At 28.2% G+C, this 15,697-nt stretch overlaps 1 protein-coding gene across 1 annotated transcript; it reads right to left on the bottom strand.

Moving 5' to 3' along the window:
• Positions 1-593: 593 nt before the first annotated feature.
• Positions 594-13,127, bottom strand: LOC100202684 (uncharacterized). The gene is made up of 5 exons (XM_065788504.1): positions 12,758-13,127; positions 12,519-12,632; positions 7,519-7,553; positions 1,415-1,472; positions 594-985 (listed from the first exon to the last, which is right to left on the bottom strand). The coding sequence occupies exons 1-5, from the start codon at positions 12,828-12,830 to the stop codon at positions 693-695; spliced, it is 573 nt and encodes a 190-aa protein (XP_065644576.1). The 5' UTR covers positions 12,831-13,127; the 3' UTR covers positions 594-692.
• Between the last annotated feature and the right edge of the window lie 2,570 nt (positions 13,128-15,697).

Raw genomic sequence — 15,697 nt, 5'->3', positions numbered from 1 at the left:
ATTAGAACTAATTAATTTATCTGGGATACCGGGACATACTTTTTTTTTTTGAACGTTATATTTTGCCTTTGAAGAAATGTTATAACCTACATAAATTTGCAAATAAAATTAATGGCCGGAGCAAGAAGAAGACATCATTTTTGTCTTATCGTCGAGCTTGTTACAATATATATTTTTCTACAAATTATATAAAAAGCTAAATTGAAATAAGGTTACAAACAGTTGTATTAAACATTGATTCTTTTATATGCAAGAATATTTCATGACTATCTGACAGATCCCATAAAAATATACTAATATTAAGCGAGAGTTCACTATTCGTATATTTTCGATAATGAAATCATCTTATCTTAATAAAACCATTGTTGAGAAAAAAAAGTTTATAAAAATGTACATTAATTTTATAATTAACTTTTACAGGTTAAAGATGTTAAAATAATAATTAACAAAAAAAAACAAAATAATATTAAATAAAGTAGTTCGAAGATTTGAGGTTTGCGCACAGGGGTTTTTTAATAAGTTAATATTATTAGTTTAGATATTCGAAACATCAGCGTATCCATTTTGATTATTAAAAAAAAAAACATTAAAAATAAAATAAAATGTTTCTTACATTATTCGTTATTAATATTTACACAATATATTATAAATAATACATAACATTTCAAAGATTCCAGTTTTACTGGTTGCATTTACAGAATCATCGATGCCATACCGCGATTTTCTTCTTTATAAACCCTTTTGGTCACACTCATAAAATTACGAAACAGTTGATATATCTTGGAAATTGTAGTACGATTTTTCTTTTCATGAAAGTAAAAGCAACCAAACTCTACCTCCTTCACTAGAACATGCATTAATTTGGCTTCAAGTTTAATACATCCTCCAATCTGTTGGCTCCATGTGACATTATACGTTTTGATACAGAGACTGGCGTATTCACGAAAGTAAGGAACTTCTTCACACAGAGGAGGAGGGTTTCGCACTATAGTTTAAATGTAGATTAATTTCTTTTAAAAAAGTTTTTAACTAATTTTTCAATTATTTAAATTTTTTTTCATACTCGGTGTAGTTAAAGCAATTTCAAAATATTAGAGCATTTTGTTGACTACGACTTATTTCCGTTAAATGATCAAGTTTGTAAATTATGAAAAGACGAAAAAAATTAAAATGATAAATGGTGTTCTTTAGATTCACTATTAGGGATAGTAAAAAGGCTTTGAAAATTATATAAACAAAAAGAAAAGTTTCTTTAAATATTAAAAAAATCTGAATCAAAAAAAAATTATAACATCTAAAGCTCTTGTTTGGACATAATACGCTGATAAAATCATGCTAATTTCAAATAAAAGAATTCGAATAAATTGTAAATCGCCTAAAATACACCGAGTACTTATATATAATTTTAACTTACAAGATATTTCTTCGTCTAATATTACCATACTATTGACTTTAAATTTCATATCCACACCCTAAAATTATTAAAAAAAAAAATTAATTGCTAAAAAAGTCAATGCGTTTAAGAGATGCTATAACAGAAATTGCATTTCTATATATAGCGTTATGTAGCACATAGAGCATATACAAAATCTTTTGTTTTCAGTTTTGACCTTTTCTAAAAATACATTGAAATGACATTTCATTTTTCTTGTGTTGAAATTAGTAAAGGTAATACTTAGTGATCAACCGAAATTTTGTTTCGTTAGATCACTTATAATTCTAGGTTTTAAAAAAGTTAAAACTATTGAGGATATAAAACAAATTTTATTTGTCTGTAAGAAAAGTAAGAAAAAATAAGTTTTAAACTCATCAAAAGATGCTTTCACATTTTGATCAGAAATGTGGTATTTTATATGACTATATATATACTATTATGACTATATATTTTATATGACTATATATATGACTATTATAACTTTATATTTATGCAACTATAACAATAATTATAACTATATTTTTTTTATATAACTATAATTTAAAGGAACTAAAGGTTTTCCACTATGAAGTTTTAAATCATCTTGAAAATATCCAATAAACAGATAAGCATGTATTGTTTTTTGCACAATTTTTAGTTTTTATCTTATTAGTAGCGTATTTCTCTAATTCATATGTTGTCTTTCTTGGATCTTAAGATTTTATTAGGGGTTAATTTCTCAAAACTTTTGTTAACTAGTGTCAGGCCAGGCGTATGGCCATAATCATCACTCTGCTACTGGTAACAATTAATCCAATGCAACCTGTTCCATGTATTGCTGCCTTGTAAAATTTGCTTCCTGAATGAAGGCTAGAAGAAGTTTATTACCTGTCATCAATACTATCTGTCATGTCTATAGTGGTATCTGTTTTTGTCTGTTATTTAGTTGGAGGTATCTTGGTTACTTTGTTAGCTCACCCGAAGTTTGCTTAATATGTATGTTTGTGCTGTGTCTGAATCTCTGGCACAGTGTTCTCTCAATTATAAGTTGCTATTTGTATGTTTGTGTTCTGTCTGAAATGCTGTTACAGTGTTCATCTACCCATAATATTCCTATATGCATGTTTGCAAATTACTTGGGATGCCATTATTTATCTATAAAGAATTCAATTTCTCTTAACTTAAACCATGTCTAAAGTAACCAAAATATGAAATATAAAATATTATCACCACCACCAAACTGTTTCAATATATTTTTTTACAAATATTCGTGTTCTTTGAAGTAACATTCTACCTTACATCTTGCAAAATTCACCATACCATGACTATGCCCATTCTCTTTACCCCTCTGCCAATATTGCTGTTATTGGTGACTTCATTACTCATCACACTGAATGGCTTAGCTTTAACACCACTGAACCTGCTTGCACTAAAACTCATAACTTTTGTATTTCTCAATCCTTTACTCAAATAGTTAACTTTGTGACTCGTTTTCCGGACAACCCTAATCAATTACCTTCACTTCATGATTTGTATCTTATCTCTGACCTTAGCTTGTGTTTAGTTTCTCCTTGTTCTCCTTTAGGTGGTTCCATTCATGCAATGCTCTCTTTAATTTTTTTTTCTTGTACTTCTTTGTATTCATCTTATCATAGCACTATTTACGACTACCCTAAAGCTGATTGGGATTCTTTTCTTGATTTTCTTTGTGACAGTCCTTGAGCTGATATCTTTTCTCTCTCTGCTGATAAATGCACCTCCAATTTAACTTCCTGCATCCATAGCTTTTAATGGAAAGCATGGAGGCTTGACTTAGAACCGATGCCTTCTCATCAGTTCCAAGTCATTCCAAGCCTCATTCTACTCCATAATTTTCACCTTCTGGTGCAGCTGCTATATTCAATCATAATCATTTTTTTATCTTTTTCAAAAGAAGAAAACTCTTGATAACAAAAACTTTTTTATTATTGCAAGAAATCCATGTAAAATTGTGCTGTCTGATGCTAAGCTCTATTATTCCCAAATTACCGAATCTCATTTCTAATCTCAGAAGTTATGTCTAACATTATATCTCTCATTCACAGGACTGATCTTATTACTTCTCCCAAAGACAAGGCTGAACTATTAAATAGTTCACCCTTGTCCTTACTGAAAAATTTGATAATAATAAAAAACATAACAATACACAAATGTATATGTCAATATAAAGGATGCTCAAAATTACACGACAGTATAAAGAAAACATAGAAATACACAACAATATAAAAAATACACAAAAATACACGACAGTCTAAACAATGCAAACAACATAAATTAATTAAACTTTTTTTTTTTTCAATTTTTATTCTTTGATATTTTCATTGTTTTCACTGTATTTTTTTTTTCAAATCTTCTATTTTAAACACTTTTTATTTGTTTTTCTTTTGCTCTTTATCTTTATCTATTTTTCACCTTTTCACCATTAAAAAAAATGCTTTCTCCATTTGATATATATCTAAAGCTTTCAATTTGGCATGCTGGTCTTCTCCATAAGCTTGCTTCATATGGTGTATCTGGAAAAGTATTTGAGATTATCAAATCATTTCTTTCTAATTGCTTTGTTAAACTCATCCTTAAAAAACCAACACTCTTCTTCATTTCCTGTAACTTCCGCAGCACCTCAAGGTTCTATCCTTGTTGTTATTTCTTATCAGCATTAATGATCATCTTGAAAATATTACATCTGGTTCTATTTGCCAATGACTCAACTTTATACTCCTGTCTTGACAAAAAGTCTTTTTTTTTTTTGATTGCTAAAAACAGGCAGCTGATCCTGAATCTGATTTCACTTCTGTTTGAAGTGGCTTGTGAATTTTAACTCCATTAAAACTCAGTTATTTACTGCAAACAACTATCACAATACTGTCAACAATCCTATATTAATGAACAGCAACTCTCTCGCTAAGTTTTCTTTTTTACATCTTCTTGAATTATCCTTCACTACTGACCTCTGATGAAACCATATATACAATCGATTACAAAGTTGGCATCTGCTAAGGTTGCCTCTCTTCATTTTACTTACCATTAACTTACTTCTGATTCCACTTTCTACCTCTACGTATCTCTAATTCATCCCTGTGTGGAGTAGTGTTGTCATATTTTAGGCTTGTTCTTTTAATGATGCTCTTTCTCTTTTAGAAAAGGTCCAAAAACGCATTGTAAATGTAGTTGGTTCATCATGGTTCCTGCTCAAAGAAGTTATCATCTCTAGTTCCATCAACCAAAACTCATTCTCACTCGACTCATTCAGCAAAGGAGCATTTTTTTTTTGAAGTGCAGAGAAACATTTATATACTCCAGTCCTAATAAAAAATCATCACTTTTTGATGATTTTTTATTAGGACTGGAGTATATAAATGTTTATATGCTTAGAACAGGCAGCCAATTATGAATGTGATCTATTATCTGTGACAACTTGATGCTTGCAGTGGCTGGTGAACATTAACCAAGGCAAAACTCAGTTGCTTACTTTTAATAGTTATCTTCATAATGTTCTATCAATAATCAGTCTTATGTTCTATTATCTTAATATTATTCTATCAATGATCAGTCTTATGTTCTATTATCTTAATATTATTCTATCAAAGATCAGTCTTACTGGTAGCTATTATCTCTTGTTCCACAAATCATACAAATCTCATGAGTTACTATTTGACAAAGTTACATCTTTTTAATGTAACTGCTTCCTTTATTTTCGAAAAACCTTTATTCATTTTTTCTTTCTCTCAAACGTGAATAGGGATGGCAAAAATCCCGGAAATTCTCAATCCCAGGATTTCGGGATTAAAAAAGTTGTCCCGGGGAAATCCAGATATATCCCAGGATTGAATAGAAAAAAACGCAATTGTAGAAAGAGAAACATAAGAAGAACTAAAGTTTTAAGTACTTATCAAATACTTAAAAGTGATTAATTTAATTAAGATATAAATAAAATTCATTAATGAACCTAAGTAATTTAAATTATAAAACAATACCTTAAAATGATAACACAGTATAAAAAAAAATAATATGAACATGCATGAATATACATGAGTTATATTTGTTTTTGAAAGTACTACCCTAAAAAATGAAAGTGTCAATCATTTCATCGCTCATATAATCATATTTGATTTTTTGAACATAAAAACTGAGAATGCTTTTTCGGAATTCATACTTGTTGGCCGTATAGATAATATATAATCATATTTTTTAAAGGTGATCTAATCATAAGCTACTACTTTCAAACAACAATATTTCTTTTTGATTATTATTATTTTATTAAAGTTATTTTTTACCTTTATATTTTGTGTTCGTATTGCTGCAAATCTTTTTTCCATTACTTCATTTAATTTGTTTATTTTAATTGTTTTGACATTATTCTACTCAAGTCTGCTGCTGTTCTTATATCTGCCGAGTTTAAACACTTTATCAGGTTTATCATTTTGGGTTTTTTCATTTTGGGTACTTGTATTTGGTAGAAAAATTTTTTATAAAGTTACCTGGCCACGAAGATATACTAAGCTCCTTAACGGTGTTCTCCACTCTTAAATTCGGCGACTCAAAGCATTATACAATTGTTTTCCGATTTCAGATTGTTGTTCTTTTTTTTTTGTCAACATAAACTTTTATGCATTGTCAGAAGAAACTAAAGTTGCGTCTTGTCGACAAAGTGCTACCACAGTTGCTTTATTGGGAGTAAAAGTACTACTAAATCAGATATCATTCTACATTCTTTCTCATTCATCTTAATTGAATCATCTATGTTGGAATCTAATTCTAAATCTAGAAGTGGCTTTTTAGCACAATAATTTTTTTAATTTTATGTTCTCATTTAAGATGCTACATTGGATTTTGCAATCTATGATTAAATGGATGATCTTTCTAAACTGAATTTTTACGTACTTCTGTAAATAATTTTCATTTCTGTTTGGTAACCTCATAAATATTTTTACAATTTTTCTGATGTTTTTGTTATAACCAATAATTTGGTGCCTAATTTTAACTTCAGATGTTTCATTAATTAACAATGAATCATTTGAATCTCGAATATAACCTTTCTCTTCAAAAACAATTTCTACTTAAAATAGCGATAACTAAAGTTTATTTAATAAACCTTATATATTTGGATAACTTCATCAGTTGAACGGCCGTTAAGTAAACTTTTATAGTTTAGTAAACCTTCTATATTTTGATAACTTCATTAATTAAACTTTTGTAAATTACGCACATATTTGTAATTAAATTGAGTGGACATAAAAATGAAATTAAAATCATGCAAACATTGGAATTAGAATGAATTAGAAAATTCAAAATACAAAGGTATTTCTTTTATTAAAAAATGTTTAATCTTCCAATTAGCAAGTGCTAAAATTCTATTTATTGTTAATGATATATTAACTTTAAGATTATACTATATATACATTTTTTATATGTTTAATCATACAAAATATGCGCGATTAAACATAAAAAATGTATATATAGTATAATATTGCAAATAAGCAATAATGTTTTTAGTTTGCATTTTTGATAAAATACAGAAAGAGGGAGAATAAAAAGAAAACATTGTAAGAAGGATAAACAGCTACAACTCCAAAGCCTATATTTACATTTTATGTCAAAATTTCTTAATTACAAATTAAGCTGAAACTTTTTGTACTTTTACTTTTTTTAAGACAATCCTGAAATCCTGGGAAATTTCGGAGACTAATCCCAGGATTTCTGGACGAACAATTTGTACGGAATCCCGGGATTTCAGGATCCCGGGATTGCCATCTCTAAACGTGAATGTTTTGGATTTCTCTCTTGTCTTCATGTTTTTTAGACTCATACAATTGACAGTTTAAGATTTCTGTCAACTGCATTCCTGCTTTTTAACTCATTTTGTTACTTAATAATACTTTTTGTTTTTTGATAACTCCCAACTTAAATATGTGGGTGCTTGCAGCCAGGTTGGAAGTGAATTTGTTCGAAAAGATTAATTAAGTATAAATCAATATAAAAGTATGAAATATATACAAAATTCCTATCACTTTTTATCTATGCATATAATGACACCAAGTAAGCATAAAATTTATTAAATAAATTACCACTTCTTCTGCTAAATATTTGATGATGACACATCCTAAATTTATACAAAAAGGAAAATATTAAAATCAAAATAAAACAACAAAAAACCAACCTGTTTGAAGTTATGATTTTTTTTAATGTTATATAAGTGAATAATTCTTTGTAGATTATTTAAAACTTCAGATCACAATTAATTCTTCACTAAGAAAACTCATAGATATTTGTCCTGTACATTAAACTGTACAAATCATTTTCATGTATATTTCAAATTCAGTTGCAGTTGTTCTAATTGATATTTCTGCAACTCCCAATAATTTGATTGCCAGGAATATTTGATTGGTTGAAAGCCAAAACTTTCTGTTCCATATTATTCTGTAACTTAAACTAAACTGTGGTAGAAAAATAGATATAATTAACTTCTCAATATCTGCTTAAACAGACCTCAAGAAGAAGTATGTTCTTTGCAATAATGATAGGTTTTATAACGCTTGCATATGAAGCCAGAAAGTGAATGTCAGTTTCTTTTATTGGCAGCTGTTTCAATGCAGCATGGCAGAGCTTTATAATATCAAGCCTAATAATTAACACACAGTCAGAGGTGGTACACCTCTGACTGTGTGTTATGTATACCACAAAGAACTCTTAACTTATTAAAAATGATATCTTGTCCAGGGCAACTTTAACCAGAACTTTAGGTTTAACTTATGGTTAAACTTTAATGGGAATGTCTATTACAGGGTAGCCTTTTTATTGATACACATTTTTAAAAACTTATTTCAAAGGATTAGTTAAAATACAACAAGCAAAACACCAAATAGTTTAAAAGCTCTGAGAAAGATTAATTTAGTGAAGGGTTAATCTTTCTCAGTGAAAGGCTGCTTGACACTGATGAACCATCACCGGTGCCTAGTAGCACTGGTGATGATTTATCTACACTTTGTAAGAAAAAGTAATGTAAATGAAAATGAATAAACCAATGTTTGATTGCAAATTAAATTAGTTTTGACATGAAACTGTTTGCTTAAATTCTACAACAAGCCCTTACAAGTTGTAGTCATCAAGTGCAAAACATCATCAAAACAGAACTTGCTAAAATTTTCTTATCATTTGCGGATGGCAGTGTACATAGTGAATATCTATTTTTGAAAGTATGTATATTTTATGAAGAATTCACAATCATTAGCTATCATCAAACAATGAAAATGTTTTTATATCAACCTACCACCTTAGATTTTAAGTATCAATTATACCAATTATTTTTTAAAATTAAAAATTAAAAAAAAAAAAGCTATATGCAATCTGCTTGTTACAATCTGGTATTTGGTATTTGACCGAATAGTTTGCAATGTTCAGCAGAGTTCCGCATAATAAAAAAAGTAGTTAAATAAGCTGAATACCGAATATTCATGTCATCTCTAGAAAAATGTTTAAAACATTAAAAAAGTGTTAAACATTTAACTAAATTAAATTTGATTGAAGATTTAGAATTTAATAGAATAATTTTCTTTTTATAAAATGTTTCTTTGCTGTTATGACTTTAAACTTTTTTGCTCCACTTAATGAAACCTTTGTTAAGCTTGACAAAAAGAAACAACATAAAGCAGATATATCGACTTCGACAAGAATGACGATCTTTAAAAGTTGTATTTCTTGTTACTTCTTTACCAGTATCTCTTTGTAACTAAGGTTGCAAGAGGTTTGTAACTAAGGTTACTTAAAAATATTTTCTAACAGCTTATGACATTTCACTTTTTTTATTAATTAAATTTACTTTTAATTAAACGTTTAAATATTTTTTTTAGTATTTTAATCAGAGAAAAAATACCAAAAAAATTTTTTTTTACCAGACTACTGGTTATTATAGTGGATGACTCAAATAAGAAATAAAAACTTTTCATTTCTTGTTAGAAAAAAATGAAGGGTACACCCCTGACAGTGAACTTTATAAAGTTAATCCTGAACACCATATCTTGATTTAATCATAAACAACTCATATACTCATATTCTAAACATCATATCCTCATTAGATTTAGACTTAAATTAAATTAAAAATTTATATTTTTTGTACAGTAAAAGCAGTCCAAACAAGCAAACAAACAAACAAAAACAAAAAAAAAAAAAAAGGGGAAAATAAGTATACTTGAATAATGATTTAAAAAAACATAAAATTAATTATACACTTTATTAAAATAATTATAATGTTGTAATAAGTAATTATAACTTGCAAACAAGAAATTAAAAAAAAAAAAATAAATAAAACATAATATTTAAAATAAAACATAATATTAATAAAACGAATCCTTCAAAAAATAATTAAAAGTAATTAAAAATCTACATGAATTTAATTTATGAATTTTACAATGTGTTAGTTCTGGTTGTTGTATGTAAAATTATTCCACAAAATGTCAATAAGTAAAGAGTCAAATTATGAAGTAGATAAAGAAGCTGTGTTAGGTGATATAAAATAAAAAAATACTTTAATCAGAAAAGTTGCATTCAAATATGGTATTCTAACCTTAACACTAATAGATCACAAGAACTATAAATTTCAAGGAATCAAGCTTAACAACTGTATTACCATTCATAATATACTAAGCAAAATAAAACTTTTTTTGGTATTGCTTTATTGCGGTATTGCTTAAGTCGAGAAATTTTTCGGGTTGCCCAAACAGGTGTATAATAGTAGCAATTGTTTTACACCATTGCACATTACACTAGGTTGTTTCCACTCAACAGCATCAATCAATAGGCACTAGTTATCTAAGTAACATTGATTCTATCAATGTTATTAACCCATATGCCAACAACATACTTTATACCATAATTTTGTTTGATAATTATAAGTACTTAAAAAAAAAAAAAAAAAATATTAAGAGTTGTTTTCCAAGAAAGGTCAGTTGTATACAAAAAAAAAAAAAGCCTAAGCATTTATTGTTCATCTCGCAAAAAGAGAAGAAGCATGGCAACTCATATCTTAACGCAAACTTTCAATAACATTGCAAAATCTTACTGAAAAAAAAAGAGAACTGTTTTGGGGTAAACAAAATTTGAAGTATTAAAAAAATATTATGCACAATTTTTTATGATTAATCCAACATAAGATAACATAAGATAATTTTCTTAATCTTCTTGTATCTATTGCATTTCTTTGTTGATATATTTAATTTGAGTTGTTTGTATTACATTTTCTTTATATTTTATTTCAGCAGTTATGTAGAAAGTTGACGAGTTAGTATCAACTGCTTAGCAGTTGATATTAATTTGTTATGCAGAATGTATATTATGCAGAATGTAGACAAGTTACTATTAACTGTTCAGCAGTAAATACTATTTTGTTTACTATCTGCATAGCTGCTGCACCGCCATATGTAAAAAACACTCTTCTTCAATGACAAAACATACTGATTCAATTTTTCACCAAAACATTCAACGCATTTTTTTGCAAGTAAATTTCAATTGATCCAAAAAAGTCCTAAATTCCAAAACTTAGATTCCAAGTGAAAATTCAATGTATTAATGTATCATTTTTTCCTTCAGGCTTATCAAAAGTAATACTAAAATTGTTTCTGTTCAATTTATATTCTGATATTTTTTTCATTTACTAACTATTTAATAGTTTTGCCATTACTATTGACAATTTTTGAAGTCGTGACAAACTTGAAGTCAATAGAATATTTGGAATCATTCATATTAATGCTTTTAATGAGTTTCAAAGGTTATTGGATGTTATAAAAATTCTAAAAAGAAACCAATTAAGTGCTGCCATTCTAGCTTAAGATTTCTAGCAGCAAGCCTTCTGTAACATTTTTAAAACATTTAGTAAATTTTGGAGAGGTCATATCAAATTTTGAACTAGATTTAAAAAAAAAAATTATAATAATTCACTCCTAACAAGGCTGCTAGCAACCACTATTAAGTTGGAAGTAACTAGAAAACAAAGAACATTGTTAAATAAAAAAGGAAACAAGCAGAAGACTTGAAAAGTTGTAGGTTGTATGAGTAGGGAAAACATGAAGATGAGAGAGAGTTTCAAAGCTTTGATGTGCAAGGAAAAAAAAGACAGTCCATGAAATTAGAAAAAATAAGGTCAGGAAAAAATTGCCAATATAAAACCATTTTAGGTCGACACAAAATTTTGAATCAAGATTTAACAAATCGACAAAAAAATGCAAATGTTTAGCATAAAATTGACAGAAAAACAAACGAGTGGTGGCAGGATTTGAACTCATATTGCACAACAGTCCAGGTTTTATCTTTTCATTTGACGCTCTAACCAACTGAGCTATCCAGCCACAATCTCTTAAAATCTCACTTTGAGAGACCAACTAGAGGAAAAGTTCTTTGCAAATAGTACTGCTTTATCCCTAGGAGAGATAATAACATTAAACCCAAGATCAGATCATGTATTAGAGATTATTAGACTTCCCCTTGCTAATGACACTTAAAGATGTTTTGTTAATGACACTTGAAGATTATAACATAACTTATGAGAGAGATACAAGATTGAGTAAACTGAGGATATTGAAAATTAACATCAGACAGCACTTTTTTACATTGATTTCTTGCACACGCAAAAAAAAAGCAATTACAATTAGAAATAGTAGCTGCATAAAAAGATGAAAACATAACATAGAATGAAGATTGACTTGAAACCAAAGGAAAGGAAAAAAAAAGCTTCTATACCTGTCTACAAAAAAGGACAGAAAACTATGAAAATTTTTTTATGTCTAAACTGTTAGACACTAACAGCATGAATTTAAGTAAATTATGCATAATCAAAATAATAATAAGACAATATTGAATATTATTGGTTTTAGTAAAGGCTCTTACAAAGATACTAGGATGATGGGAATTGAATTTTTTTTAAATTAGGTAAGCTCTAATATTAGCTGCATCAATAACATTTGAATTTTTTTTTATAAATAATAATATTTACTATACTTTAAGAGAATAATAATTTAATATCTTTGTATTTAACTATATAATATTTTATTATAAAGAATAAAACAGAATATCACACCTGTTTCATTAAGATAAATTTTTGGTATATCCAAAAATACACAACATTTACATTCATCACCTTCACAGCTACATCCTTTTACAGATGGAAATTGTAGACTTTCCTGAGTAAAATCTGGAAATAATTATTAAATTAAAAATAAGGATATAGAATTTTTTGACAGAACTTTATTGGTAGTGGTTAACTTTTTATCTGGAAAAATTTAACTTAAAAAAAAGTTATTTCTTTATTCAGCTTACCATTATACCTCCTTGTATGAAACGTTCTAATATTTAGACAAATAACAAACACAAGTAACATATAATAAGACATTTAAAATTGCTGTTACACGTTCAAATCCAAATTATATGTACGTAGCTAAGAACTAATTTTAATTGGCTTTTTGATGATTATACCTAGATAATATTGTTTATCAGATTATATTGGGTGGACATTAATAATTAAACTTCGTTTTTCTCATGAAAAAATATCCTTTTTATTTAAAAAAAAAAATGTATTTTTAACAAAAAAAATCATGATTAAAAAGGCCGAGCAATATAATCTTGTAAGCATATTTAGTTACAATCATCAAAATAGTTAATCAAAAATATTATTAAAAATCACGCAAGTAACTATTAGTTACTTGCATGATTTTTAGATTTAAGTCTCAATTATAATTATAGATGAAGAGAATTTTTTATGTGAAATTTGCTTAAAAATTATGCTTTGCACTGGGGATTTGTAATCCCGCGCTATTTAACTTGTAATACCCGGGATTAAATCCTGAGACTTAATCCTGAGGTTTAATCTTGAAATTTTTTAATTGTTTTATTAATTTTTCAATTGTTCTTTTAATAGATTAATAGACATTTTATTTTAGTAAACTTTAAGAAAACGTCATTCAAAAAAGGCAGTGGCGGATTTACCGTATGCGAGGCCATAGGCAAGTTTTCTATTATATTAGTTGAGTTTTTAATTCTTGTGTTCTATTGTGTTTTGGATATTTATTAGAACGTAACGAAGCAAAAGACGCACATAGGTTTTAAATGTACATTAAGTATTTTTTTTATTTTGGATGAAGATGCACTAATAAGACTACTCAAAATGCGATACCATTTATTTTTTTCGCAGATTTTAGGAGGATCGATTGCATTGACTTAAAACTTAACCTTCCTGACTTATAAAGACGCAAACTCATCAATTAAATCAGAAAATTGTAACTCGCACACAATCATAACACAACATTTTTTATACCAACAACAATCATACTATAGCTATAGCAATATAACAAACTATAACAAACTATAACAAACGAGAAACTAAAAACAAAATTGTTGTCAGGAAAAATAAAAAGATCGTTAATGAAAACATTAAAGTGCTCACAAAAACAAAAATGGCATAGCGACGTCAAACAAATATAATACTACAGAAACCACAAATCTTTTCAATATAAAACCAAAAACGTACCAGGATTTTGTATATTAAAATGTACATAAAGAATTCAACTCATAAAATGCATAAAGACTCAAAGTCAGAAGGAAGGAACAAGTGTCCTCATGAAAACATTAATGTAAAATAATAAAAATAGTGTGTAAATGTGATAAATTAGTAAAAGAAAAATCAGTCTTTGTTGTAAGTTCTGTAACGTCGAGTCTAATCAAAAGCCAGCGTAAGGAGTGAATATAAAAGCCACAACAATAATAAGGGAAGTGCCAGTCGTAAATCAAAGAACCCAAGATGGCTTTACCAGCAATGCAAGGAGAGTCTCCAACTTTAGACTTCACCAACTCACCAAGGATATTCCCAGGGAGGGGGCAGCCCCGCTTATGGGACTATTGTCAATAACTATTAGCAAATGTAGCCATACTTCATCGAATCCACAATGGATAAAATACCTATACATGGAATAAACACTGATCTATGGCTCAAAGAGAAACCGCTATAACAAATACCCGGAACCAGCATAACATCCCATCACTGCTCAGATTATGTCTTGTGCAACAGTAAAAATGTAAAGACAATATTATATAAAATAAATAAACAAACAAACAAAAAGTCATTCAGTTAGGAGGATGGAAAAACAGAAAAAGCCTTTGAGACGTGTAGGTGTATATGGGCAAAGATATATTTGTCACAGTCATTGTCAATGTATATGAGACTAGAAACCGCATACTCTTTCATATGGTTGCCAGGCATTATGTATAACGCAAAAATTGCTACATACATAATAATAGATGTATATGTAAAGTTGAATATTTTATAAAAATACTGTTTATAAAAATACTGTACGCATACATTATATTGAATTTTAATAAATGAGTTTCGTTGTTTATATTTATTGTACTAAGAAAATTTTTTTATATTACTTGTACTAAGAAAAAAAATGCGAGGCCACCTGAGCGCGAGGCCACCGGCAAATGCCTGCTTTGCCTGTGCTTAAAACCGCCGCTGAAAAAAGGGTTATAAAAATTATTTCTTAAATTATAAAGAGATTCATTGCCTTTTTAATAATATACATATGCAACTATTTTTGATTATTTTGAAAATAAATTTTAGTTATTTTGAAATTAAAATGATCCAATGGTTCATCAAACATTTTTATATCCAGAGCTGAGCGGTAGCGCGACTCGGTGCAACTCCGGTACATGCGGACTATCTAGTTGATAGCGGAGTTGCGAAAGCGTTTTCTTAGTGAAAACTTGGTGACAGACTTAGGTCGCTACCAAAAAAGATCTAAAGCGCTATTCCGCTATTATTTAAATTTTGAACTACAATTTAAAGTAGTTAAAGTTACATTTTTTTCATTTACTGAAAATGAAGTGGAAGAAAAATGAAACTTTCGAATTTCAAATATCGGGAGAGCGTGCAGAAGCAATTTATTTAAAAACTGTCAACAGAAAACTGTTTCTTGTTCCAGAAAACATTTTTAAATATTAAAAGAGTTGCAGTCAACTGAAAGTCGGTATTTTAACTAGATTAATTTAATTTTTTTAACCCTTAGGATGATGCAACAACTACAGGCTATGGTTTAAACTATGTTAGTATCTTTAACCCGTTTGGTTTAGTCGAATAGGAAAAATAGAGTGAGGTGGTTAATCCCGAGCTGATCAACTTTTTAGAAAATTGCAATTTTCTAAAAAGTTGATCAGCTCAATTGAAATTTTTAGAAAGTTGCAATAATAATATCATTCTACCAAAGT

This window comes from Hydra vulgaris, chromosome 01 (genome assembly GCF_038396675.1).
Source record: "Hydra vulgaris chromosome 01, alternate assembly HydraT2T_AEP".
NCBI classification, from domain to species: Eukaryota; Metazoa; Cnidaria; class Hydrozoa; order Anthoathecata; family Hydridae; genus Hydra; species Hydra vulgaris.
This window is presented reverse-complemented; position numbering and strand designations above follow the sequence as displayed.

Coding starts and splice junctions, on each gene's coding strand:
- LOC100202684 (XM_065788504.1), bottom strand. CDS start 12,830: ATGTCTTATTATATGTTACTTGTGTTTGTTATTTGTCTAAATATTAGA. Junction 12,633..12,757: donor TCATACAAGGAGGTATAATG/GTAAGCTGAATA, acceptor AATTATTTCCAG/ATTTTACTCAGGAAAGTCTA. Junction 1,473..7,518: donor AATATTTAGCAGAAGAAGTG/GTAATTTATTTA, acceptor TAATAATTTTAG/GGTGTGGATATGAAATTTAA.